This window comes from Macrotis lagotis, chromosome 1 (assembly GCF_037893015.1).
Source record: "Macrotis lagotis isolate mMagLag1 chromosome 1, bilby.v1.9.chrom.fasta, whole genome shotgun sequence".
NCBI lineage: Eukaryota > Metazoa > Chordata > Mammalia > Peramelemorphia > Peramelidae > Macrotis > Macrotis lagotis.
This window is the reverse complement of record NC_133658.1, coordinates 592,571,449-592,597,959: the sequence shown is the minus strand read 5'-3', so window position 1 is coordinate 592,597,959 and position 26,511 is coordinate 592,571,449. Positions and strand designations below refer to the sequence as shown.

The following is a 26,511-nucleotide window of genomic DNA, read 5'->3' as shown; positions in this document are numbered from 1 at the left end:
AGCAGAGGAAAGAGCAGAGGATGTGGATGTATTCCTTCTGAAGTAGGAATAAAAATATTAACTTAGTCTAAGCAGCTCCATTATGTTTGAAGCCTTAATTTTGTGTCTAAGTAGTTATTTGAGTTGTTGTGCTGACTGGATACATGTGAGAATATTCTGTCTATAGCTAGGTAGAGGGAACTTAGAGAAACTCTAGAAGGTGCCTCTAGTTGGACTGTCAGTGTTCTCTCCTCATTATGTTCTAAAAGCTACCGTCCCCCTGCCCTTACTACACTTACCTGTGAGGACCTCTAGAAATCAAGTTGGAGGGTTGTTCTGAGAGGAGTTGATGTTTGCAAGTATTGATTAATAAAGTTTGATGTTCTGCAATGAAAAGTGTAAGTCTAATTGGCCTATCCATCACATTAGTTAGTATACATCATAATAAATCAATTTTAAGCATGCATCATTCCTTAAACCTTTTACAAACAATATTCAAAATGTTATAGGTACTTCTTTTCCTACTAGAGGCAACTTGGCATAAGGGAGAAAATGCTAGGCTTGGGGTTGGATAGACAGAAGTTCAAGTCCAGTCTCTGAGACTTACTAGTTATATAACTTTGGGCAAATCATTAAACCTCTATATGATTTAGGAATCTCTCAAAGACTGTATCTACTAAGTTAAAGACATGTTGGAAAGAATCTCCACATTAGAAGTTCCCATGTTGACAAGATCACAATTGTTTTCGAATTCTCTTCCTATTCAGTAGACCCTGAGGACAGAATGAAAAATGGCAAAAATCTAGTTTAAGCTAGAGGAAATTTATATGACTTCAATCTAAATTTCATTCTCTTTAAACAAGCAAAGGAAGAAATTAACTATTGGGAAAAAAAGAAAGTAAATAGTCTGTACTGGAGAGAAAAATTCAAGTGTAATAAGAAATACTTTCATTGTGACATCTGATTAAATGAAGAATTAATCATCAAAGAATTTTAAACATAATAAAAAGAAAAATTAATAGTAAAACAAGAAGCAGCCATTTGACATTTCTGTTGATGGTGCAGTAAAACAGAAATAATTAGATTCCCTTTCCAAAATAATAACTAACAGGAAGAAAGTTTCTTAGGTGAGTTAGAGAACATCTGAAGGAAATTTGTATTAGTTTAATTGTAATAAGAACACTCTTCTCCTCCCATTATTCTTTCCCTTCCAATGTGCTTCTCCCAAATCCAAGTCACTTCATTCCTCTTGTTAAGAGTTTCCTAATCTATAAAATTACCTCTGAAGTTTCCTTTGGCTCAGATATTTAATTTTATAACTTAAAAGATTACAAATGGTGTCTATTTTAAAAATTTCTTTTAATTTACTCATTACTTCTAAGTTTGCAGACAAGCTATTTTTATAGGAAAGCCCTATTTCTGAGTCCTATTTTAGTCCAGTTCAGTTCCAGAAGGAGGACTAATCAGAGGATGTTTTGGAGATCACATTTAGATCAAATTGAGAGGTCTATATATAACATTCTACTACATGGAAAGTACTGAATTCAGCAGTTTTAAAAAATATTATCTCATTTGATTCCCATGTACAGTTGAGAAAACTGAGGAAAATGGAAGTCAAGTCACTCATCCTGGGTAACACAGCTAGTCAAGATCTGACCAGATTTGAACTCAGGTCTTCCTGACTCCAAGTCCAACAATCTATCTACTGTGCTACCTAGCTGTGCCAGATGTAGATCATGATCAATACCTACTTTAATAAATGACTAATACAATGTTTGTTTAATTAAATTGACAAATACTATGACTTCTTATATAGGCATCCAAGAGGAAATGCTGAAAGTCCAGTGAACTGAGATAGAACAACCATTTATACTGACAAATCATTATCTTTCCATTTAAACTGACCTAGCTTCTGGGATAGGAAGGAAAACTTCCTGCCAAAAAACATTTCTCCTACCTGCAACTGTCAAATTCCCAGTCATTCCTTTTTATTGTCACTACTTCTTGTTGTTCATCCTTTGTTCTCAAAGAGGACCAATGACATCATTAAAGTCAGTGCATTGGATATTAGTGAGGCAGACCTGAACAAAGTTGACTAGCCTCTCTACTCAAGAATCATCAGGGTCCAATGTCTAGTCAAAGGTCAAAAGCTACTACTAGGGTGATAGAATAGGGTCTTCTTAAACTCTGTGATAGGCTATCTCCTCATGACTTTCCAGGTTACTACCTTTCTATAGTCCCATAATTCCCTTACTTCTGACCCTTATGAGGAATTGGGAGAAATATCTCTTGGGACAGGGGTGAGAGAGTGAGATCATGGGCTTCACCACCTGTCAACACAAATGCACTTGCAACTATCCACTGAACATGTCACCCACCCCACCACCAAATTATTTTTGTCAAAGTAAAAGAAAATTCCTAATCACAACTCTGTTTTCTCTTCTAGGATTCTGTTTAATAACTCTAGTCCCTATAAAAAGGGCAATATATTCAAGTTAAATTCAACTAACTTTTATTAAATATCTATTATATAAAGAACAGAGGAAGAAATAGAGCTCACATGTGGGCATGGATCCTGACCTTCATCTACTTCACACTATAGCAGTCAGGGAGTAAAGTTGGTAGAGCACAGGAAGACCTGAGTTCAAATCTGACCTCAAATACTTAATAACTTTGGGACCTTAGGTAACACTGTTTGCCTTAGTTTCCTTATTTGTAAACTGAGCTGGAGAAGGAAATGGCAAACCACTCTAGCATATTTGTCAAGAAAACTCCAAAAAGGGTCATGAAGTGTGAAAATGACTAAAAATGACTAATAAAAAAATATAGTAAGTACAGCATTTTACAAATGAATTAAAGAAATTCAAAACAAATTATTATATGAAAAATATTGCTACTTTGCAAGTAAGGAGATCAGGATTTAGCAGATGAGTTGGGCTTTAATGGAATTCAATGAATATGGAAAAGGAAACACTTCAGGGATAGAGAAGACCATGAACAAAGATAGGGAATAACTGAGCATGTTCAGGGATCACAGAGTTACTCAGTTTGATTTGAGTATGTATCGGGAAATACTATGGAAAAAAAAGATTGGAAAAAATAGGCCCAGCTCCAATTTCATTGCTTAAGGATTTGAATGTCAGTCAAAGAGGAAGAATTTCAATCAGTGAACAGTAGGAAGTCATTGAAGATTTTTGAACAGAAGAGCAACAAAACTATGAAACATAAATTGGAGAGAAAAGAGAGTAGAGTTATTGGAGATTATTGGAATAATACAGTCAGTTGGGAATGAGAAACTACTTGGACTGTGGCAGCAGTAGAGACAAGTAGAGCAATGTTGAATAGTGTTGGAAAGGAATTTTTGCTGTTGTTGAGTTGTTCTCATTTTTGTGACCCCCATTTGGGGTTTTCTTGGCAAAGAAAACCTTCTCTAGCACATTTACAGTTGAGAAAACTGAGGCAAACAGGGTTAAATGACTTGCTCAGGGTCACATAACTAGTCAAGATCTAAGAACAGTCTTGAATTCATCAAGGGGGCCTTCCAGACTCCAGGACTGGTACTCTATCCCCTGAGACACCTAACTGCTCCTAAAATCAAGAATATCTGGGTTTCAAACCTACCTCTGATAATTATTATCTATTTAACTGTGAATGACACCTCTTGAGCTTCCTTATATGTAAAATGGGCATAATAATAACCAAGGAGGTAATATATATGAAACTGCTATACAGATTTCAAAGTGCTATAAAAATGTTCATTGCTGTTAGTATTATTTGATTTACTGAAGAAACTTTAGTAGTAACTAAGTAGATATAAAAAAAGACGATGGGAACCTCTAAAACCTAATACTTATATCCCTAATCTATCAAGTAGGATTAAGAATATAAAATTCGGGGCGGCTAGGTGGCATAGTGGATAAAGCACGGGCCCTGGAGTCAGGAATACCTGGGTTCAAATCCAGTCTCAGACACTTAATTACCTAGCTGTGTGGCCTTGGGCAAGCCACTTAACCCCATTTGCCTTGCAAAAAAAAATTTAAATAAAAAAATAATAAAAAAAGAATATAAGATTCTTGTTCAGGCAGTAGGGACCCAGGCTACAAAATTGTTTAGGGTTTTTGTCTTTTCATCTTTAAGATACCTTAGGGATTATCTAAACCAAACACCATTTTCTCTTAAACAGATAAAAAAATAAAACCTAGCAACTCACAAATGTTAAACAACTTTCCCAAGGCCACAGTTTTCTGGTGACAGGGTTACTCAGGTTTCCTTATTCCCAGGTCAATGCTGTTTCTGTAGTATAAATGTACTTTAATGTTAGGAAATTCTGGTTAAGTTAAAAGTATGGTCCAAAGGCCTAATAGTAATGTTTACCTCAGTTCTGGTACCTGCACACCAGTCTATGTTCTATCTTTGGGTTAAATCTTTTCTTTTCTTTTTTAAAGCTGTTTCCAAAGTCAAATGCAGTTATCTCACACCCATCAGTGAGGCTGGAGAGAGAGAAGTATACAATGGAGGAAAAAAAAAAGGCAGAGTATCTTAGTTCTAGTGAGATCTCTGCTACTTATTTTCTATATGATCTTGGCAAGTCAGGTAACCTCTTTGGGTCTCAAATCCACATTGATAAAACAAGGGAATTGGACTGGTAATCTATAAAAAGATCCCTTCAGGTTTTAAAAGGTCCCTTTAGGCTTTAAGAATGATCCTTTGACTCATGAACAAGATCAATAGTTTCCATCCTTAAGCCTCAAGGTAATACAAAAAGGGTTCCTGGCCCAAAAAGAAGTGCAAAGTAAAAGGTATTATAATAGAGGACCTGAAGGTAAGCAATGAATCAGTGTCTGAGCCAATTGAGGAGTTTGGTTAATTCATTGGTATGCTGACTGAGTCTTTAGAGTTTCTGAAAACCAAAGGACACACAAAGTCAGGAAAGACAACAAATAAAACTGGTAACTACAAGGCCACTATGTAAACAGACCCAGTCCATATAAAGCAGTTTTCCTACTTCATAACTCCCATTGAGTGTTCTGACAGTAGGATCTATTAAACAGGCAGAAGCATATTTGGAAAGGGAGGAGGGTAGTAGAGAGCTGCTAACTGCAAAAGAAGTAGTTACACCCAACCAAGTACTCAGGCTATGTGAATCTGGGAAAAACTGTATTGCTGCAAAGAAGTCATAAATAATGTATTTGAAGAGTGAAACTTCAATATTTCTGAAAGATTTCATTTCTCCTCCCTTCTAACTTTGATATATGTGCTTACTTAGCTGGGGTCTGGGGAGGGTTAATTGAATTAATATATGTAAAGTGCTTTGAGCTCTGATAGAATGTACAATATAAATGAAAGTGTCACCAAAAAGGTTAATCTAATTTACATCTAACACTTTCAGTTCAGGATGTTAATGAACTATATCTTTTTACAGAGTGATTAATTTATAGAAATGTGATTATTTTTCTAATGTTAAGATGGATCAGATTCTTCTATTAATGCATCTAACTTCATAGTAAAATTCAACATTTTATAAATTAAAATTATAAATCAAAGATTCTTGTAATGGTTATATTTCATTAATTACAAGGAGACATGCATTGGATTAACATTTATCTGTTTTAATTAATTTGCTGCAATGCAGTTATCCATGCAAATTGGGGAAATGACACATCTACTTGACATAATATTAACAGTTTTGACTTGTTCTTCACTGAAAATTTATGGGTCTGTAACTGCTGCTGCTGCATTCAACATGTAACCATGGTGACCACCAGCTGTGTGACATATGCAGACCATACATCAAATAACTAGAAAGGGACTGATGTTAAGTTCAAGTTTCTTCTGAAAGCGAAATTAATTAAAGTTTTTAAACAATGTTAAAAGGATTAAAAAGTAATCCATTTTGAACTCAAAAATCCCACACAAATGTCTGAATAGGATTGTTGTATTTACACAACATATCTATGAATTTTAAAGCCCTATGACATTTCATTAGACCTCACAACAAGGCTGATGGGGCAGGAATATCAGGCATTGCTATCTCATTTCACAAACCAGGAAACTGAGTGAGTAAATACTACTTCTACTCATAACACATATTTATAAAGTTTCTTATATTATTTCTTACTCTGAAATAAATAGCATAGGTATTACCATCCCTCATTTTACAAATAAATAAATTAGCAGAGAAGAGAGGCAACTTGACCAAGATCACACAGCAAGTCAACAGTGAAAGCAGAAATAGGTCCCCTAACTCCAGGTCTTCAGCTTTTTTCCAAACCATTCACATTCCTGAATATCTTGAAAAGTAGCCCAGTGGTCATATGCTCAATTATTCATATAATGTAAGCAACATTGACACAGAACATTGCAAAAATGTCTAACCAAGAATTAGACTCCCCAAGATGTATCTGTGAATACAATTTCTTTCATTGGGAGCTACTCTACAAATCAACCAAGACTCAGTAAATTGAAAAAAAAAATTGAAATACCAAAAGAAGCATTCCAAACTTAACAGAGAACTCTAATGACATGTTATTGCCAGTCTTCACTGAATACATTCTGACATCTAAGAAATTGATGTCATCCATTTCATTTCAATAAATCCACTGTAATTAGATAAATAGATAGACAGATAGAGAGAGATAAATAGAAATGTATTTATTAAGTATATATATATATGAATATATGCACTTATGTATATATATCTATATATATTTGAATGAATGGTTAATAACTCAAAGGAGAGCAAATATAAGAAGTGCAATAACTATAAGCATGTGATAATGTAAGGGAAACTATATAAATTGCTAGATGAACACAAGCATAGAATGAGCCAGGTGAGTAAAGGATATTAATTTTCTGGAGCAGGAGTGCTTAACTTTTTTTGCATCAGCCTTTGGCATTTGAAGCCCATTAGACCCTTCTCAGAATAATATATTTAAATTCATTAAATAAAATACCTAGAATAACAGATCATATTTCAATTATGTTGAAATGCAGTTTTCACAATTTGTTTTTCAAGTTCAAAGGCCCCTTAGTCCAGAAGACTACAGGTTTAAGCTGATAGCTATAGACAATGCAGATCATGGAGTTAGGGAATGTATTCTGGGCAGAAACATCTTGTCAAAAAAGTCTGAAAGCAGAATGAGTAAGATTTGTGGGAGAGATTGCAGACAACACCTTCAACCCATAAGCAACAATTCATATCTGCCAGTATAATAGAGATACATCAGGAAAATTTCCCCCAGGAATTTGCTGCCTGGATGCTATTGATACTTCTTTCCTACAATTCCACATTGTTTTCTGAGGATCTTGGGGTAGGGAGTATTATAGGCAGCTCTGCTCTTTCTTTGGTTCTGTCCCTGCTCCTCACTGATTTTTGGATATAAGGTGATCCATTGTAACAAAGGGGGTGATATAAAAGGTAAACCAATAGTAAATTTTTAAAAAATCCTTGTTATTATTAACTCTATCAACCTTCAGTAAAATTAAGCACACAGGAAAATCATTTTTTTTCTTTTCTTTTTTTTTTTGTTTTGGCTACATTTCAGCAATTCTGCTCCAGAACTATTACTTACGTATCCGTGGCATCAAGCATTAACCATCTGGGGACATTTATATTCAACAAAGAAAATTATTTTCCAGTAGAGAAAACTTCAATACCAATTAAATCACACTAAGTAGGCAACTGCCTAGTTTACCTTTGATAAACTCAGCTTGTTTCATAATTTTTCAAGAATTTAAAGCTGAAAAATTCCTAGAGATAATCTATTCTTCATTTAATGGGTGGGAAAACAGACACAGAGGAGTTAAGTGACTTTGTCAAAAAATAGCAAATGGCAAGCAAGGCCAGGATTCAAACTCAAATCCTCATTCTAAATTTAGTGTTCTTTCTACAACAGCAAACTACCTAAAGGATAGAGAAGATCATTAATTTGTGATGTCTGATGAAAGTCATAGCTTTGAGTCTCAACTGAATTAGCCTGGTTTCCTGACAATTTTAAAAGACAGGTGGTACAAATATATTACTATCCCCATTTGATTAATTAAGATGCCAAAGCTCTGGGTATGACAAGTACTTAAGATGAAGTAAAACAGAGAAGTGATCCAAGAAAAAAAAAAACATAAACTCAACAATTTCCTATTAGACTGTCAACTACTACATTTAAAAAAATGTACTTATAACCATAATAAAGGATGATTCTGTAGTATCTTTAAATTAGCAGTGAAACCGATACTGGGCATTGTAGGTAATGTCTCAAGAAAGCATATGGGGAGCATCCTTCTAAATCTGAGATTATCTGCCTGAGAGTTAGAAAATTGGTTATACATGTCTGATAGTTGCAGTCCAACATTTTAAAAGTCTGTAGGGTTATGTATGTATGTAAGCATATAATGAATATTGGAGTTAAAATACATGGGTTCTTATCCAGTTTCTGTCTTTTATTAAATTTAGTGCCTGGATAGCAAGTCATTTTGCCTGTCAGAGTCTTGCTTACTCAATTAATCATATGAATATAGTAATATTTGAACTACCTCTTTTATAGCTTTGTTATAGTAAAATCACTTTATAAAGTTGAATGTGTTAAAGAAATGAGCCTGAGGCGGTTAGGTGGTGCAGTGGATAAAGCACCAGCCCTGGAGTCAGGAGTATTTGAGTTCAAATCCAGCCTCAGACACTTAATAATTACCTAGCTGTGTGACCTTGGGCAAGCCACTTAACTCCATTTGCCTTGCAAAAACCTAAAAAAGAAAAAGAAATGAGCCCTACTGTGATTACCAGGATATAGTATCATGGCCCCATGGACAAGCTTTTTACCTGCCAGCAATGCCAGAAGGAAGACTGTTTATCTATTTTTACCTTAATTTGTATTATAGAAATAGATTTAGATCACAAAAAGTCTCTAGAAGTCATATTCTACACTCCCCTTTTTCTGCAGATGAGGAAACTGAGATCTAGACTGACTTGCTCATTGTCACCTAGCATTCATTTATTTATGCATTCATTTATTTATTTTGTGAAGCCAGGCTCACACAGCTAGTGTCAAGGGTGTGAGGTCATATTTGAACTCAGATCCTCCTGACTTCTCTTACCCCATTTCCAAACTTTTTTTCACTATGTTCCTGGTTTTCCAGCAATGAATTAAGAATCCAGATGACTTCTTTTCCTGGGTTCAAATATGGTCTCTGATCCCTTACTAGCTGTGGGTCCCTGACTGAGTAACTTAACCCTGTTTACCTCAGTTTCCCCATCTGTAAAATGAACTGGAAAAGGAAATTTAAAATCATTCTAGTATCTTTGCAAAAAAAATTAAAAAAGCAACTCAGATGGGGTCACAGATTCTGAAATGACTGAAAACAGTTGAACAACAACTCCAATATACTAGGTCCTTTATCCTGGAATATCCCACTCCTCTGACTCCCCAGTACTCTTTATATTTTCTATGTAAGCCTTCTAACAAGTGTCAAAAAGTTCAGAAAGGTAAGCAATTTATGCAAAATCACTGAACAAGATAACTGTCAGGGGCAAAATTTGAATTCAAATCTCCCTGACTCAGGACCAGAGACTTTTTATTATGCTACTCTTAGGACTAGAACTATCTCTCATAAATGGTTATTTTTCTTTCAGGGAAAAAAAATAGGTTGGTTTTTTGGTGGTGTCTTTTCCTTTGGGGTATTTGTTGAAATCTCAGTCTCAACCCTAAAAAAGCACATGCTTTGAAAAAAAAAGTTGACTTTGGGTAATTCTTCTAAAGAACTCCAAACCATTTTCACCCCTTCAGCATATTCTTAAGTCTCTAACTCTTTGAATACTTGCAGAAATCCTTTGAGCTTCTGAGAGAGAAAGAGAAACATCTGCTGTTTCTGGCAACAAAAGTTTTGATTTGCTTAGATAAAAGTGATGCAGTCTTACCTTGTTGCCTTCCCTTTTAAACAATGTTGGATTCTCACATTGCTTTGGGCAGTATCATCACTAAAGGAGGTAGCAATACAGTTAAATAATAAGGTCTGGCTCCAACAGAGACAGTTCAACCTTACAGAGTCATCAGTGCTTCCCATAGCCTCTGGCACTTAGGCTTACAATTCCTGGCATTAAAACTCAAGATGAGGCTCAATGGACTGTATTAGAAAAGAAACCTTCCTCGAATTGAATCTGAATTATAGTTGCCTGAGAATCAGGGAACATTATGCCCAGGGCTTCTTGTTCTCCTGTAATGATTTCCCAGATATCATCTTCCAGGTCTTACTCCTCTTTTCTACTTATTCAAATCTGATCCATTCTCCAAAGTCTAGTTCAAGTCCCATCTATTTCATAAAGTCTTTGCCAATCATTTCTGCCCACAATCATCTTTTTTGCTCTTATCTTGGAGTCAATTGCACATAGCTTAGCACTTAATTAAATTTTATCTTAATTGTTGCAAATATTTAAATGTTACTTCCTTGATTGCCTATTAGCTACTCACATTATATAATTTTTCTTGAGTCACCCACAACATTCAATACTGTGTGTACTCATAGCAATCTTTCAAACTTGATGATTGATAGCTTAAATATTGTCCCAAATGACCTTTGTGTTCAAGGTGTTAAAATTCAAATGAGTGGAATAGAAAAGAATTTCCAATGCACACTATTGAGACTTGTCCAAATCTAGGGTATATAGTAACTAATTCTTATAAGAAGGCTAATTGCCTTCTTTTAATTCCTTCTTTTCCCTCTTGGATAAAATACATTTTTAATTTGTGCTTGAATGATTTGGGCCCATCACTTCCGCATTATTTCTGCCCCCAAAAGATGCAGATAGCACAATAAGATTTCTACAATCAATCCAATATGAATATATTAATAATAGTGTGTAGTTAGTATACTGTAAGGAGGGGAGGAAAAGGAGTGTGCTGAAGGTACAGTAACTACTTTCCTACTATATTATTTTTAAAAAATCTGAAGTAGCAAGGCACTGTAATGCTGTGAAACACAAAACATTTGTCAGGAATTATCTGCTCTATTCCCTACAGCAAGATGCAAAGAACACAAAAGCATCACAAACTGTGCACAGTGAACATGACATCTTACAAGGACTTCAAACCAGGGAGCAGTGAGCTTTTAGACTGCAGTCCTAAAGAGGCTTTCAACTCATTGTAAGCCAGTTTGACTCTACGCTCCAAATCTGTTCTTACAGATGAATACAGTATGGTGTTGTGTGTTGGAAGAGAGCTCCCCCCACTCCTCCTCTCCAATCTTCCTGCCACACCATTCTCAATCTTTTCCTATTTTATTGATAGGAATACTAGTTAATTATACAAAAGTAAAAAGACTGATAAATCAAAGACAGGAATGCATTTTAAGTGAAAATGTTTCTTTATTATTTAAAATATCATTCTGAACCATGGTTGAGATCTAGAAATGCAAAAATGCATCTAAAGTGGAATAAGAAAAGCCAGTTCTGTAAACACCAACTAACATGTCATAATAAATGTCTCTGTTTTTATCAACCATTACACATTTGTCTAAAAAATTATTGCAGCAAAAAAAAAAAAAAAAAATGCTCTTTGCAGCCACCCAGTGGTTAGATGGAAAAGAATCTGAATACAGAAATACAGAATTCAAGAGACACCTGTTCTGAACTACTCACTAACAGAATTCTTTCAGTCCCCAAAGAAAAATGTCTTTGTTTTAAAATTACAAAACACATAAAAAATAAAAAATCCCAGATCAGTTAATGTAACTATTACTAAACGATGTTTCAACTTGTTCTTTAAGAAAACTTCTAAGACTACTGAGAATAAGCATCACAGATACAAACAAAACAAAAGAAAAACCAGTATTGAACACACAATCCTTCCCAAAGTTACTGGATGAGCCTAATTTCCCCAGTCATTTGAAAGCTTACCTTCACAACAAACATGGTAAGTGTGCAATGTTTGGGTTGCAAGTTTCTGCCTGTGAAATTATTACTTAGAATTTAACAAAGTAACCCAAATGATCAGAAAATAAGGACTTTCCTGTTCCAACAAGTGTGTGTGTGTGTGTGTGTTGGGGGGAGTAACTTTAGGTTTTGTCTTTCAAGGGTATCAAATATGGCATTCTGAAAAGGACTATTTCCCTTCAGGTTGGTAACTCCTTATCAACATCTTATAGGGATACATTTAAAAGTACAAATCCCATCTTTTAAAAAAAAAAAAAAAAAGGAAAAACTACCTCAAGCGTGCATAGGAACCTTGAAAAAAACTGGAAGTTTTTTTCCTGAAAATGTTTTTAATTTTGTACATATGACTTATATAACAATGAATAAATGGAATTAATCGCACTTTCCCAATCTGTTAAAACAAGAAAGAAAAGCAGAATGGCAGAATCATTAACTCTTCAGCTCGTGTTCAGGCTCCCTGAAGGCTAATTATTAGCAGAGGTTTTCACTTCTCCTGTACTCCTTTTAGCTCTTGTTCAGAAAACCATCATGCCGGTTAGCTTTGATATTATGCCTTGCTTTTATATGTATATGTATATATATATGTATATATATATATATACATATATATATATATATATATATATATATATATGTATAACTATGCCCTTGTCACCCTCCCTCTCTCTTTTTTTAAATAGCAAAGTAAGGCTTCCTGATCAGTGAAACTCCTCAAATCCTTTCTGAAAGCAATCTTCTTTTCCGGATTTTTCTCCGAGTCTGGCTTCTGGTGAGCCCCTAACCTAATCGCGAGTCTGGCTCATCAATAGTATGGAGCAGCAACAAGTTATAACCGTGCTGCATTGGAGCAGTTCGCTGTCTCCCCTCCGGCCGCTACTCTCACCCAGTCCGCAGCATCCCAGACCTCTAGAACCCTCTCCCACCTACCCAATCCCCGCCACAGGGCGGCAAGCACGTAACTCGACTACTTCAACCTGTCAACTCCACAACCCCTTCCTTCCGAGCTCTGAGGCCTCGTCTAGAGGCAGCAATTAGAGTCTTTCCAGTGCACGAGCGAACTTCAATTCCATTCAGTATATTTTGGGATCAGTGGCTATAACCTTATTAAAGGATGGAGTAGACAGACGTATGCAAATAATTGAGTCGTTCAAAGGTATTTCTCAGAGAACAGTTTGCGGGAGGAGGGAAAGGGAGGAGATGGCGATCACAGAGATTCCTGTTTGCCATTTAGCTCCCAGGACCAGACTCCTTGGCTACTTTTACTTGCTCAGCGGGGTCAAGTGCTTCCTCGTGAGACTCGCACCTTCCACACACACTCAGACACCAGCCTCAAACTTTTTGGCATCCTTTGGGCATCATTTTTGCATCTCTACTGCATAAGTCGCTCATCCATCATTCATCGGAAGAAACGGACCCCCAGTCTTGCCTTCCGTTTGGATAGACCCTCTACACCAAATCCATCCCCTCCCCCCCGCTATTCTACAATTGCTTGTGGTCTCCCCGAATTGCCCCAACCCCCAGCATCCTCGAGGCTCCAAAATTGAGACTGAACCAGACTCCCCCCCCCCCCCCGGGGCGGGAAGTGTCGGAGCATCAAAGTTGAGTCGGACTCACCGGCTTTTTTGCGGCACTCCACCCCCCCCCCTTAGAGCCCGTCCCCCCTGACTTCCCACCCCACAGTCCCCCGAAATCCAAATAGGTCAGAGCCGGGCAGACGGGCAGCTGCGTCTCGAGGGACTCCGCCAGCTCGAGAACCGTTAGGGCAGGTTATTGGGGTGGGGGGGCGACTCGGAAAGGCCGTAGATGATGGGGAGCAGGAGGGGAGAAGGGGGGGGTCGCGCTCTCGGCTGCCCTGGGTCAGTGGCTTCGCTTGGCTTGGACGCGGGAGACCCCCGCCCCCCACCGCTCCCCTCGCCCCACTCCGTCGGGAGAGGAAACTTCCCCGCCGGCCTCTGCACCCACCTTTAGCCGCGAGGAGGCGGCGCCGGCGGCTGTCCCCGCCGCTGCCGCTCCCCACGCCCAGCGCCAGCAGGAGCGGCGCCCACCAGAGCATCCCCAGCAGCATCCCGGAGGCTGGAGCGCGCGCCCGGCCGGCTGCAGCCCCACGGGCTCCGCGAGCCCGGCTCTCGGCGCCGCAGGAGGAGCTGCTGGCCGCAGAGCCGGCGGCCGGCCTCGCTGGCTGGGCTGGGAGCGCTCCGGACGCCGCCGCCGCCGCCGCCGCCGCCGCCTCCCTCCGCCGAGCCCGGCTGCCGCGCACACCACCGCTCCCGAGGCTGCCAGCCGCGCTCACCGCTCCCGAGGCTGCCAGCCGCGCTCACCGCTCCCGAGGCTGCCAGCCGCGCTCACCGCTCCCGAGGCTGCCAGCCGCGCTCACTGCCGCGGACCCGGAGCTGCTCGGGAGCTCACCCTGGGACGGCCCGTGACGTCACAGGGAGGTGGCTGCTGCATATTCATGAGCGGCGGACACAGGGCTCCAGGGAGGACCCTAGAGCCGGCCACACGCCCTCCCGAAGTTTCCTCCGCTCAGCTCGCTGCTCGCCTCCCGCATCGCAGGCGCCCCCCCCCCCCACCCTTCTGCTGCCTCCTTCACCTGTCCCAGGCCACTGAGCATGCCCGGCTTGTTAGCCCTTGTCGCCAGCTTTGGGGTGCCTCCACTGGCAGGCGCCCCTCACTCACTTTCTGGACACCCAGGCCATTGCAGAGGCTGGAAATGAGAGGTTTGAACCTGAGAATGGGGGAGGGTAAAAAATGAGGGACAGAGCCTCACTCTGTTACTGGATAATGGGACAAGTGCAGGTGCGGTCACCTGAAAGAAACCTTCCAGCCCCCCTTTTTCCATTTTCCCAACCTGGAAGCAATATTCCGTATAATGCAGTTGGGATTACTCTGATTCCTCCGGCCAGTGGCCTGCTCTAATGGAGATTCTATCTGTCTGGTTTGGGAGGATGCCTGTGGGAAGGAACAGCGGGACTCCTGAGATTGACACAGAAAGTCAGGGACAGGGAGTCCTAGGGGAGAGAGGAAGGTAAGAAAAGTGTTCCAGCGTGATCCCATACATTTGAGTTGAAGGGGGCCTTGGAAGATGTCTAGTCCGATTCTCTCATTTGCAGAGAAGGAAACTAAGATCTACAAAATACTGTGACTTGCCCAAAGTCATGCAGGTGGTGGACTAAAGAGCATATAGCCTCTATATGGAGTACTCTTTCATCTTAGTCATCCAAATGCTGACCAGTTGGACTGAATTTCGGGGGGGGGGGGATTTGGAGGTTCAACAACGACTCAAAGTCGCTAAAACTTGAATGTTTAATGATGCTGATGAGCACTGACATAGTATATTAATGTTGTAAAATGCTTAAAATACATTATCAATTAAGTGACAAGAAGTACTAATTTTGTCCTGGGCACTGAGCTATGCAAAGGAGATACAAAACAAAGACAGTTCCTGCCCTCTCAAGTTGATTACATTCAAAAGGGGGGGAGGGGAGAGAAGCCAACATACATGCAAATTTGATTTATACTCAGATGGCAGCTAGGTAGGAGAGTACTTAGAATTCTGGCATTGGAGTCAGGAAAACCAGGAAAAAATCAGATTCAGCCTGAGGCACTGTGGCTCTTAGCAAGTCATTTAACCACCTTCAGCCTCAGTTTCGTAATCTGCAAAATGGATGTATTGACAGCATTTAGCTACTTCATGAAATCATTGTGAGGATCTAGTGAGATAATATTTCTCATTAATTTTTCAACCTGAGAGACAGAAACCCTAACAATTAAGAGAAAGGAGAAAGGTCTTAAAGTCAGGGGATTCTAATAGGGAAGATGCAGAAAAGCATTCCAGGTCTGGGGGACAAGCAGTACAAAGGTATGGAGATGAAGATGGAGTATTGAGGGACAGCACCTAGGCAGGTCTCCTGTACAGAAGATCACAGAGAACAGAGCCAGAATAGTAAGGGTATGCACCTCAGGCAATTAATGGAGCCCTTTACTCAGTCACTTAGAATCTATGTAACCTGAGGTAAGTCACCTAACCTGCTTGCCTCTTTTTTCTTATATGTAAAATGAAAATAATCACAGCACTTACCTCACATGCTTGTTTGTGAGGATCAAATTAGATAATTGTAAAATGCCTGGCATCTAATAAGAATTATAATGATGCTAACTATTATTGTTGTTGTTATCACTGTTATTATTCCTAGAGGTTACAGGAAATCACTTGAGTTTATTGAATAAAGGAGCAGTAGCATGATCAAACTTGCACTGTAGGAAAATCACTTTGACAGCTGTATTCAGTATACATTAGAGTGAGGAGAGCCTTGAAGCAGAGAGACTAATTAGAAGACTATTTAAACAGTTTAAATTAAAAGGGATAAGGACATCAATTTGAGTGGTGGCTGTGTGAGTGGAGAAAGACTTATAGGGAATGTTGTGGAGATAGAAACAACAGAATATGACAGTTGATTGGATATGTGGGTTGTGTTTCATTAAGAAATTAATGATTATTCTGAGGTCAAACTTGAGTGACTGGAAGGAAGATGCCATCATAGGAAATAATAAATAAGTTCAAAACATTCTTGAAGGGAAAAATTAACTAATTCTATTTTGAATCTATCATGTTTGAAATTCCTATGGAATGTCCAGTTCTAAATGTTGTAGACACAACTGGTAATAAAAGCAAGCATGAAACTTTGCCAAAATACTGAACTTGTTATAGCATTAGAGGTACAGAGGAACAGTAATTGAAACCAGAGAAGTTGTTGAAATAACCAAGTGGGGAAGTACAGAGAGAAAAGAAATGAGAACCCAGAATTCAGCCTTGATGTATATACATCCACAGTTAGTGTGTGATGTGAATGAAGCAGCAACAAAAGAAATGGAAAATAAGAGGTCAGACAAATGGTGGGGAGAATGGTGAGAAAGGAGAATATTGTTTGATTCTCAAAATAATCCTGAGTTCTTATTATTCCCATATTATATAAAATGAAACTAAGATTCACAAAATTTAAGTGATATGTCCAAGATCACACAGATGATAAGTATCTGAGGAAGAGTTCATGCACAGACTTTCCTAATTCTCTTCCTTCCTTTATTTAATAAACATTTATTGTTCTCTGAATGTAGAATGCCATCCAACAAAGATGGGGGAAGATGATTGATCCTAAAGTTGAGAACTGGATTGACATTCTAACCCTTCCTTTTATTGGTTGTGAGATCATGGACTTATCTTTCCTTTTTTGCCATCCATAAAATGAAGATAATGACACTTGGATGAGTATTTCTATCTTCCAGTTATCATGTTGTGACCCCTTTTCTCTAATCCCACAGCTGTTGTTGTTGTTTGTTCTTTATTCTGGTAAAAGACCATGACATTAGAGAGGTTTTGTCATGACATGCAAGTGAATTAGATTTAAGTGAGAGGGTTCTATGCAAAGTCACCAGCTTCACTTTCTTTTCTGGAGCCATCTGGGTCCAGTAGATCAGAAATACTGGAAATGGCCCTGGATGTAGTCCACCTTAATTAAGGCTCTCATCACTTCTCAAGTACATTATTGCAACATTCTCCTATTTGGTATCTCTGCCTTAAATCTCTCCCCACTTCAGTACATCCATCCTATACACAACTACCAAGCCCTAAAGAACTTGTCCCCAATCTATCTTTTCAATCTTATTTTTCTCCCTTCTGCTCTCCATGATCCAGTCAAATTGGCCTAGTCACCATTCCTTTCACAGTACACAAAATCTCCTCCCTCCATTACTGGAATGAACTCATTCATTGCTTCCAGGTCATATAATCCTTTGCTTCCCTTAAGATGCACCTCAGGCACCCCCGAAATCTTTCTTTGCCCTCTCTCTGAAATTACCTTGCATTTAGCTACTATTTATATTTTTACTTATTCACTTTATACTTATGTTATATATGTCATTAAATGTACTTGTTTTCTTTCACCCATTCCCCATTATAAAGAAGTTCTTTTAGAACAGGAAAGTTTCATTCTTTGTATTTGCATCACCAGTTATTAGCATAGTGCCTGGTGTAAGATAAGTTCTTGAGTAATAATTTTTTTTTTTTGTATTTGCCTGGCAATGGGGTTAAGTGACTTGCCCCAGGTCACACAGCTAGATAATTATTAAGTGTCTGAGACTGGATTTGAACTCAGGTCATCCTGACTTCCAGGACTAGTGCTCTAACCACTGTGCAACCTAGCTGCCCCTTCATTGATAAATTGATTGAGAGGGATTCATAGAGCATTTATTAGATGCCAAGAACCATTCAAAGTACTTTAGAAATATTGGGTCATTTGACCCTCTCAATAATCTTGTTAGGTAAGTTTACTCCCATTTTACAGATGGGAAAACTTAGACAAATTGAGGTTAAATGATTTGCCCAGAGTTATATGACTTGTAAATGTCTAAAGTAAGATTTGAGCTCAGGTCTTCCTGCTTCTAGACCCAGAGCTCTATCTACCATAACAGAAACTAGTTAACTCACTGATGATTTTAAGGATTGTTATAAAATACAATATTACATAAATGTATTGAAGTGTCACCGAATGAAGTGCTTTGTGAGGTCTGAAGGAGCAAGTTATTGAAAGGATGGATGGGAATTGAATTGGTAAAGGGGAAGAAGGTGTTTGGCATACCGGGCATAGGAGTCAGCAAAAACAAGTAAAGAAGTCACATAGAACTCAGAGATATAGAGACTAGATTTCATATGTCCCCTCTTTGGAGATGGAAACTACTTTCTTACTTAAACAGGGAAAGTAGATATAAAGTCCCTTAAGTGTATTCAGGAATAGAAAGCAAACCATGTTAAAAGATTATACTAACAACTCTCTCTTATGTAGCCTCTACCACAGTCTTTGTCATTCGCCCAACTTCATTTGCCTTACTAAATCCCTCTACAGATCTGGGAAAAAATAAAACTGGAAAACAATTAAAGTAGTAGAATGAGGATTGTTTATGTTTGAAACCAGAGGAGCTGGATGCATGTCCTAGGAAACAATGTGTACATCTGGAAGAGGGTAGATATCTTCTGAACATGTAGAAAGGTAAGAAAATGGAGGGACAGAGTGAAGGAGAGGTGTATGGATTGAGATTTAGGAGGGTGAGGGGAAAGAAAGGTGGGGGACTTTTGGACAGGTGATTAAAATGGGAGAAGTTAAAGTAACAAAGATAGGGTAAAAGGGGAGACTGAGAAAGAAAATAGTGAGTAAAAGTAAGATGGCAGGAAATTATAAGTTTGAATGTAAATGATGTTTATAGTTTTTCATTTCCTCTTCATCGGATAGGTCAACAATATCTCAGAACCTCATTTGTCCATGTGTAAAGTAGTATTAATATTTATAATTATTAATACTTCTTTAATAGGATTGTTATAAGAAAGTATTGGGCATCTAGGTGGTACAGTGGATAGAGCATTGACCTTGGAGTCAGGAGAACAGAAGTTCAAATCCAGCCTCAGACACTAGACATTTACTAACTGTGTGACCTTGAGCAAATCACTTAACCTTGATTGCCTTATATCCATGGTCATCTCCAGGCTTCCTGATTCATATCTGGTCACTGGATCCAGATGACCCTGGAGGAGAAAGTGAGGCTGATGACTTAGCACAGCACTTCCTCACTCAAATCTAATTTATATGCTTGTCATGGCCTGACCTCCCCTGATGTCATGGTATTTTTTGAGAATGAAGGACAAACATCATCATCATAAGAAATCATTATGTAAAATCTAAGCCATTAAAATAACTGTCTTCTTTGGGTTGGTTAGCAATATTATTTGGAATATTCCAATTACAGCTGATTTTACAGATGGGGGACTAAATCTCAGAGATTAGGAAATTTGTCCAATGTTGCCCAGGAACAGCAAGAGAGTTGGGATTCAGACTCAAGTCTCCTGAAACCAAATGTAGCATTCTTTTCACCACACCATATGCTTGATTAATTCCGAGTATCCTCTAATTTTTGTCCTATTGAATTTCATCACAGACCGTCTTAAAGGTCCTGACCTTTTACAATAAAATTTAGCATGCAAAATAAAAATAGTAATGTTAACAAGCATTGACAGAGACCCTTTAGCATCTGCAATGTATTTTATAAACATTATTTCATTTGATCCTCACGGTAACTTTGAACAGCTGCTGCTAAAGATATGCATCTCCTCATTTTATGGATGAGGAAATAGAGGCTCAGAAAGGTTAAGTGATTCATCAATGGTCACAAAGTTAGTAAATATCAGAGTTTGAAGCTGTATCCAGATCTTCCAGACTCCAGTCTTAGAATATTTATTATATCTAGACTCAATCACTCTATTAACAGAGATTTAAGGAGAAATGGAGGTAGGTAGCTTAGAGAGAAGCACAATGAGGGACATTTTATAATATGACTTCTTACGAATGCACACATTTTTAGTTCCAAAAAGGTCTGCCATCCATGACAGGTAGGTTTTTGTTTTATGATAAGTCCAGTTGCATATGTTACAGTGGAGGCTCCAAACTTACATAGGAGAGTAACACACAGGAGGCACAATTTTCAAACCTTGCCTAGGGCACACAAACACCTTGTCCTGGCTCTGTGAAGTAGATCAGAAAACTCAATAAATACAACTCAGCACCATCTGTCACTAGAGAAGAGCCTCACAGTGACTCATGTTGGGGTTTTCTTATTTTCTCTTCCGGCCACCCCCTTCTAAACCTTAGGAAAGTCAAGTAATCTTTAGCTAGGATTTTTGAGGAGAAGCAGGCATAGCTAACTGGGAAAATAAAAGAAATAGAAATCATAGCCTCTGTGATCTGGGAGCTTATAATTTAGTGACTGGCAATACAGATTTTCTATGACAGACCCAATTTCAGATACACATTTATACACACACCCTTTGATACTACCATTTATTAAACTATTTCAGAAATGTTAATATTTTGACAAACAAGAAATTATTTAATTCAAGTGATAAGCATGAAGATGAACTTAAGCATGACAGAAATAGATATATATAAACAAATAGATGTAGACATAAAAATTTGCATATAGATATCCATATGAATGTTATAAAAGTTGGGGAATCATTGCTGAAGAATAGTGAAAAAACTTCTCAGAATCTACAAATACTAGCCCCAGATCATATAAATCTCTAGTTATATGTATACATAGCAGGCATGCCTAAATGATGAAAAACAATTATTCTGGGAGAAGTGATGCCAGGCAGAGAGAAACTCTTTTGAGTTGCCAGGGGTATAACAGCAGGTAGCAAATATTTAACAACTGGATCTCCAGGGGAAAAAAAGTAAACCTTACATGTAACACAAATAGAAGCTTAATTTGTATTATCATCATTTTCTTCATACTTTCTTAAATGTACACAATCAATTCCCGATTTATAATATTTATTAATTTCTGAGTATATTTATGAGTGTAATTGCTCACACTGAAAACTGGGGGCTCTAGAGGACTGTTGTTATGTTATTGTAGGAAGAGGAAGAGGAGAAACTAGTTATGTCATAGATTTCTACTATTTTATCTTGCTAATTAAATTCACAGGTTTTGATGATGCTAAAGGATTTAAAGTATTATCAGTGCCAGTTTAAGTTTCAGCATCTTGAGGGTAAAGTTCCATTGGCTAGCCCTAGTTACATTCTATGCACATTCCAGGTGGTGTTGACAATTCTAATCATAATGTTCATAAATCCATGTCATTATTTAAAAAAAAATTCCAATTGTAGCCATGGAGCAGAGTTGATTTGACAAAGAGCAATAAGAGGACAAATGTTTCTTTATGCTATTGAACAGTTCTTTGAAATGATTCAATTATGCTTAATTAACTGTGATTACATTTTATTAAATCTTTGCCTTCTAATTTTTTTACTTTTCTATCTCTGCTTCTGTCCCTTACTCTTTCTTGAATTAAAAATTGGAGTAACAAACAAAAACCTCTTTCAAATAGCTAATTCAGACAAAAGTTTGAGATAGATTTAGGATTTATTTTGAATGTCCTGGATCATACCAATAAATGAAACAGACCATGTGTGTTTATGTGTGCAAGAAGAAGACTATCATAACATATATGTAAGTCATTTTCTAGATGACCACTCCCCTTTCTTTCTATTCTAGAGAATCTAGATGTTGTGAAAAGACTTTGGTACATGTGTTATTCTAGCCTTTACCCTTCAACTCCCAAACATGCAGTCACTTTTGGTGTTACTTTTTAATTCAACTGAAATTTATCAAATGCTTTCAATGTTCCAGGTAATGTAATGAAGCTTGTAATGATCTAGGTTTGGAATTGGGGAAAACTGATTCTAATCTATGGCATAGTGGAGGCAGTGAATCTGAGTTAAAATTCTAATGTATTGTCTATTTGACCTGGGGAAAATCATTTAAGTTTTCTGGACCTCAGTTTGCTGAAAAATGAAGTGTCAGATCACTTCTAGAATCCTTTCTATCTCCATGACTTCTGGCCTCTGACACTTACTAGCTGTGTGACCAAGGAAAAAGGAAGGAAGGAAGGAAGGAAGGAAGGAAGGAAGGAAGGAAGGAAGGAAGGAAGGAAGGAAGGAAGGAAGGGAGGGAGGGAGGGAGGGATGAAAGCAGTTCTTGCTCTCAATACACTCACCATCTAATGGGGGAGACAGCATGCAAACAACTCTGCATAAAATAGTTATATACAAGATAAAGTGGAGATAACAAAGGAAAGTCATTAGAGTTAAAAAGGACTAGGAAAGGCTTTCCCATAAGGGCAAAGAATAATTCCAGGAAAGTCTGAGAAGCAAAAGATCACTTTCATCAAGGAATATAAGACAATGACTGAGAAGATGGCAACTGAGTTGAATGTCATATTGCTTCCTAAATAAAAATTACATTATTAAAGGATTGACTATATATTCATTGGCATAGAGACATCTTTAAAGATTTATATTCTGTTTTTCAAGTTGTTTCTTTAAAAACTAGGTGCTAGGGAAAACTTTGAAAAAGATGATGTTTAAACACCAGGTCTTATACTTCACCTAGTAATGTAATAATGGATCTCAGGCAATTTATCTAGGTCAATAGTTTTTAATAAATAAATAACTTTGCCAATCCAGGGAATAGGATCTAAGTGGATTATTCTAGGCATAAATATTTTCAGTCCCTTCCCATTTGCACCAGGGTTGTTAATGCCTTACCCAATTAAGTACCAAAACACAATGCTTAAATAATTCAAATAAAATAAATGAAGAAAATAAATAAATTATACATGTATATGGAAACATATTTTAAGGAAGAAAATAAAACAGGGGCTTTCAAAGGAAATGAAATAAGAGTGTTCAACAACTTTGACTAAAAATATAAAAGCAAGATATCACATCCTAACTTCATCTGACCCAGTAATATACATACATATATGTATATAGAGCTACAACTTAATCTGACCCAGTAATATACATACATATATGTATATAGAGCTACATAAATATACACACACATATATGTGCATATACATATATACATACACCCATGATTGGGCTTACATGATACATAAATCAGTCATTGGGAAAATCTAGATGAACTATTGGTTCTAGAACCAGATGTTTGAGCATTTTTGTTGACATTTTTTATTGATGCACCTTTGCTAACATGTTAGTCTTTGCTTGCTTTCAAAATCCAGAAAAACATTAGCAAACTGGAGCAAATTCACATTTCCTGCAGTTTTCATGTGAAATCCATAGTGGTTAGAAAGTTGGGTCCACAGACACTAAGTCCTGACTCCAAATCCAGCCTCAGATACTGATTAGCTGTGTGTCTCTAGGCAAGTCACTTAACCTCTGCCTCAGTTTTCTCAGTAGTAAAATAAGACTAATCATTATATCTACCTCACAGGGTTTTGTGAGGATCAAATGAGCTGCTTGTAAAACACAGCACACTATCTATCACATGATAGTATATAAACACTTGTTCTTCTTCCCCTGCCCCCCCCACCTTTCCCTGATACTGCATGCAGGTCTTATATCTTACAGATGAGTAAACTGAGCACCAACAAAGGCTATATTTCTTGCCAGAAGCTATATAGCCAGTTTTATCAGCTGAACAAGACTAGAAACCATGTCTACTTCCAGTCTGTGTCCACTATGAGGACAAATGTTTGAATAATCATGCCTGACTATCACACTCCACAGAAAGCCCTGATTCAGAAGTAGTAGAATAAATGTTACTTTGAGATCACATTTCATAGATTGAAGCTCCACCACTGAATGGACTATGATCTAAGAGGGAAATTGTTTTCAGTTTGGGGGTGGCAAGCAGACCTGTATTGCTCATAGGAAACCATTTGAGTAAAGAAAATTTTAAATTTTATACCCTTCAATTTCTCAGTGTTTAAGAAGATTTTTTCCAGGCTGCCTTGGTTATGTACAGTGAATCATGTGTCAGAAGGGGACAGGCTACATTAAATCACCCTCATAACATTGTGTTCTAAAACATTTGGGAATGTCAGAAAGCAATGCAGAGTGGATGGAGAGTGATAAACTATATTTACCAGCAGAGGGACAGAAAGACATTAAAGAATCTGATTCCAGGTTGCATGGCAAAATGTGACATCATGCCATTTTTAACCCCAATCTAATGTAGGTAGAGATACTGACTTCATTGTCAAATTGAGCTGTTTCTTGGATTCAGAGTCTATAGATTAATGGAGCTAATTGAGACTATAAAATTCCAAATCAAAGGCATATCCTTACAATTAGTCTATAGATTATGTTGGGTTATTCTCATGCAGAGATTGTCTGGAAGATAGAAAACAAACAGGTGAGAATTCATGAAACTTGGACTCTAGGCCAGACTCTGACACTAAGGATCTATATACCTTGGGCCACTCACTTAATCTTACTAGGTCTTGATCTACTTATGTGTCAAATAGAAATAATAATAACTATCCATCCCTGATTATCTCAGCAGCAAAATTATAACTATAAATGGATAATAGAACCTTCTTCTCTAGCTGACGGAATTGCCCTACAGCTGGGACGTTACCCCAAGGCTAGAAAGTTAAAGGGTCATAGACAAATGATTGTATCCTTTAAAGAGGAAGGCCTGGTGATAAGGTGGTGGAAAGAGATAGGGAGGAGAAATCTGATATTGGGGATAAACTGAAACTATGACTCTGATGTAACTAATGATTAGATGTTGAGACAGTAATCATGAATGGGCTTCAACTCAGTGAGTAGATTGATTGTCTCACTAGATTTCCTCAACAAAGTTAGGGGCTAGTGGGGTTTGATCTCCAGAATACTATGCATGTAGGGACAACCTAACCCTGGTCCAAACAGTCATTTCCTTGAAGAACTAGAAGGTTACATCCTCACCCCACCAAAAATCAGCCTTCAGATTTGGTGGGGAGGGACAGGGCAGGGGGCGGGATAGATATTATAGGATGGAGGAAAAAAGTATGCTAAATTCTTAATCATTGGAGTTGGATTTGAATCTTGATGTTACCATATACATTTTACTCTTTTTCTCCATTTTATAGATCAATGACATCTTGCAAGGGGAAAGGGAGGTACTTCAAGAATCCTAGAGATGTTTTCTGAGGGGTGGGGTGAAGGCTATCCTATGAGGCCAGAGGAGTATCATTTTAGAGATGGCAGGAATGCTTCTTATGATCAGCCCTGTGGAAAGGGGAAGGTGAGTTAAGGCTGAAAAAGGAGTTCTGACTGAAGAAATGCTTCTGTTTTCTATATTTCTCAGGCAGATAGGTGGCATGGTCAATAGAATGCTAGGTTTGGAGTCAGGAAATTCAAATCCAGTCTGAGACACTTAAAAGCTGAAATAATTCTGGGCAAATCACGTTAACCCTGTTTTCCTCATCTGTAAAAATAGCAAAGGACTCCAGTATCTTTGTCAGAAAACCTTAAAAAGGATTATGAAACATCTTAGTGAAAATGACTAAACATTGGCAACTCATACCTCCAGCACTTTTCTTTCTCCTGAAGCTTCAGATATCAAACTGATAGTTTTGGGAAGAGATGGAAAGTTTGGGTTCAAAGAACCAAGAGGCTCCCCCCCACCCCACCCCCCACTTTGCTCCTTGTTCCAAGTCTTTAACGAATGAATGAAAAAAATTTACTTAGGGCACACTAAGCTCATAGTATTGGGCTAAGAGTCTGCAAACAACCAGAATAGTAATGTCACCTTTAATTTGTTTCTGGGGTTCAATTCTGCCCCATGAGACTCAAGAATATAGATTTTAGAAAGAAAACAAATTTATTAAAGGAAGTTACAGCATATTAAGAAAGGGATAGAAAAGTTAGAGTTTTAAGAGAAGACCATGTGGATTGCTGATTAAATTTTGGTCGGGCCAGTGGGCCAGGGTTCCACAGGAGCTTCAAAGGTCAAAAAGGCTGCCTCCCCCCTTCTCTCCCATAGTCCAAGAGAAGGGGTGGTGACCTGGGAGTGACCCAAGTCCCTCATTGGAGATTTTTGCCTTGTGGGGAGGGGTGCTTTTGTGTGATCTTCCAGGACCTGTGCTTCCTGGCTGGAAAAGCAATGTAATCCAAGTAGAAGGTCAAGTCCTTAGGTGTGGCCTAAATTAGATGATAAGGGAAGGAAGATTCCCTTTATAATGCAAACAAAAGATTTACAAAGTTTGTCTC

At 38.0% G+C, this 26,511-nt stretch overlaps 1 protein-coding gene across 1 annotated transcript in view; it reads right to left on the bottom strand.

Moving 5' to 3' along the window:
* CLSTN2 (calsyntenin 2) overlaps positions 1-26,511 on the bottom strand; it is a 987,453-nt gene that overhangs the window by 932,639 nt on the left and 28,303 nt on the right. Inside the window, exons 2-5 of the mRNA XM_074211649.1 lie at positions 14,745-14,904; positions 14,487-14,621; positions 14,281-14,381; positions 13,859-14,197 (exon numbers count right to left, since the gene is read on the bottom strand). Of these exons, the coding sequence (XP_074067750.1) occupies positions 13,859-14,197; positions 14,281-14,381; positions 14,487-14,621; positions 14,745-14,904 (735 nt within the window). The remainder of the gene's footprint in view (positions 1-13,858; positions 14,198-14,280; positions 14,382-14,486; positions 14,622-14,744; positions 14,905-26,511) is intronic.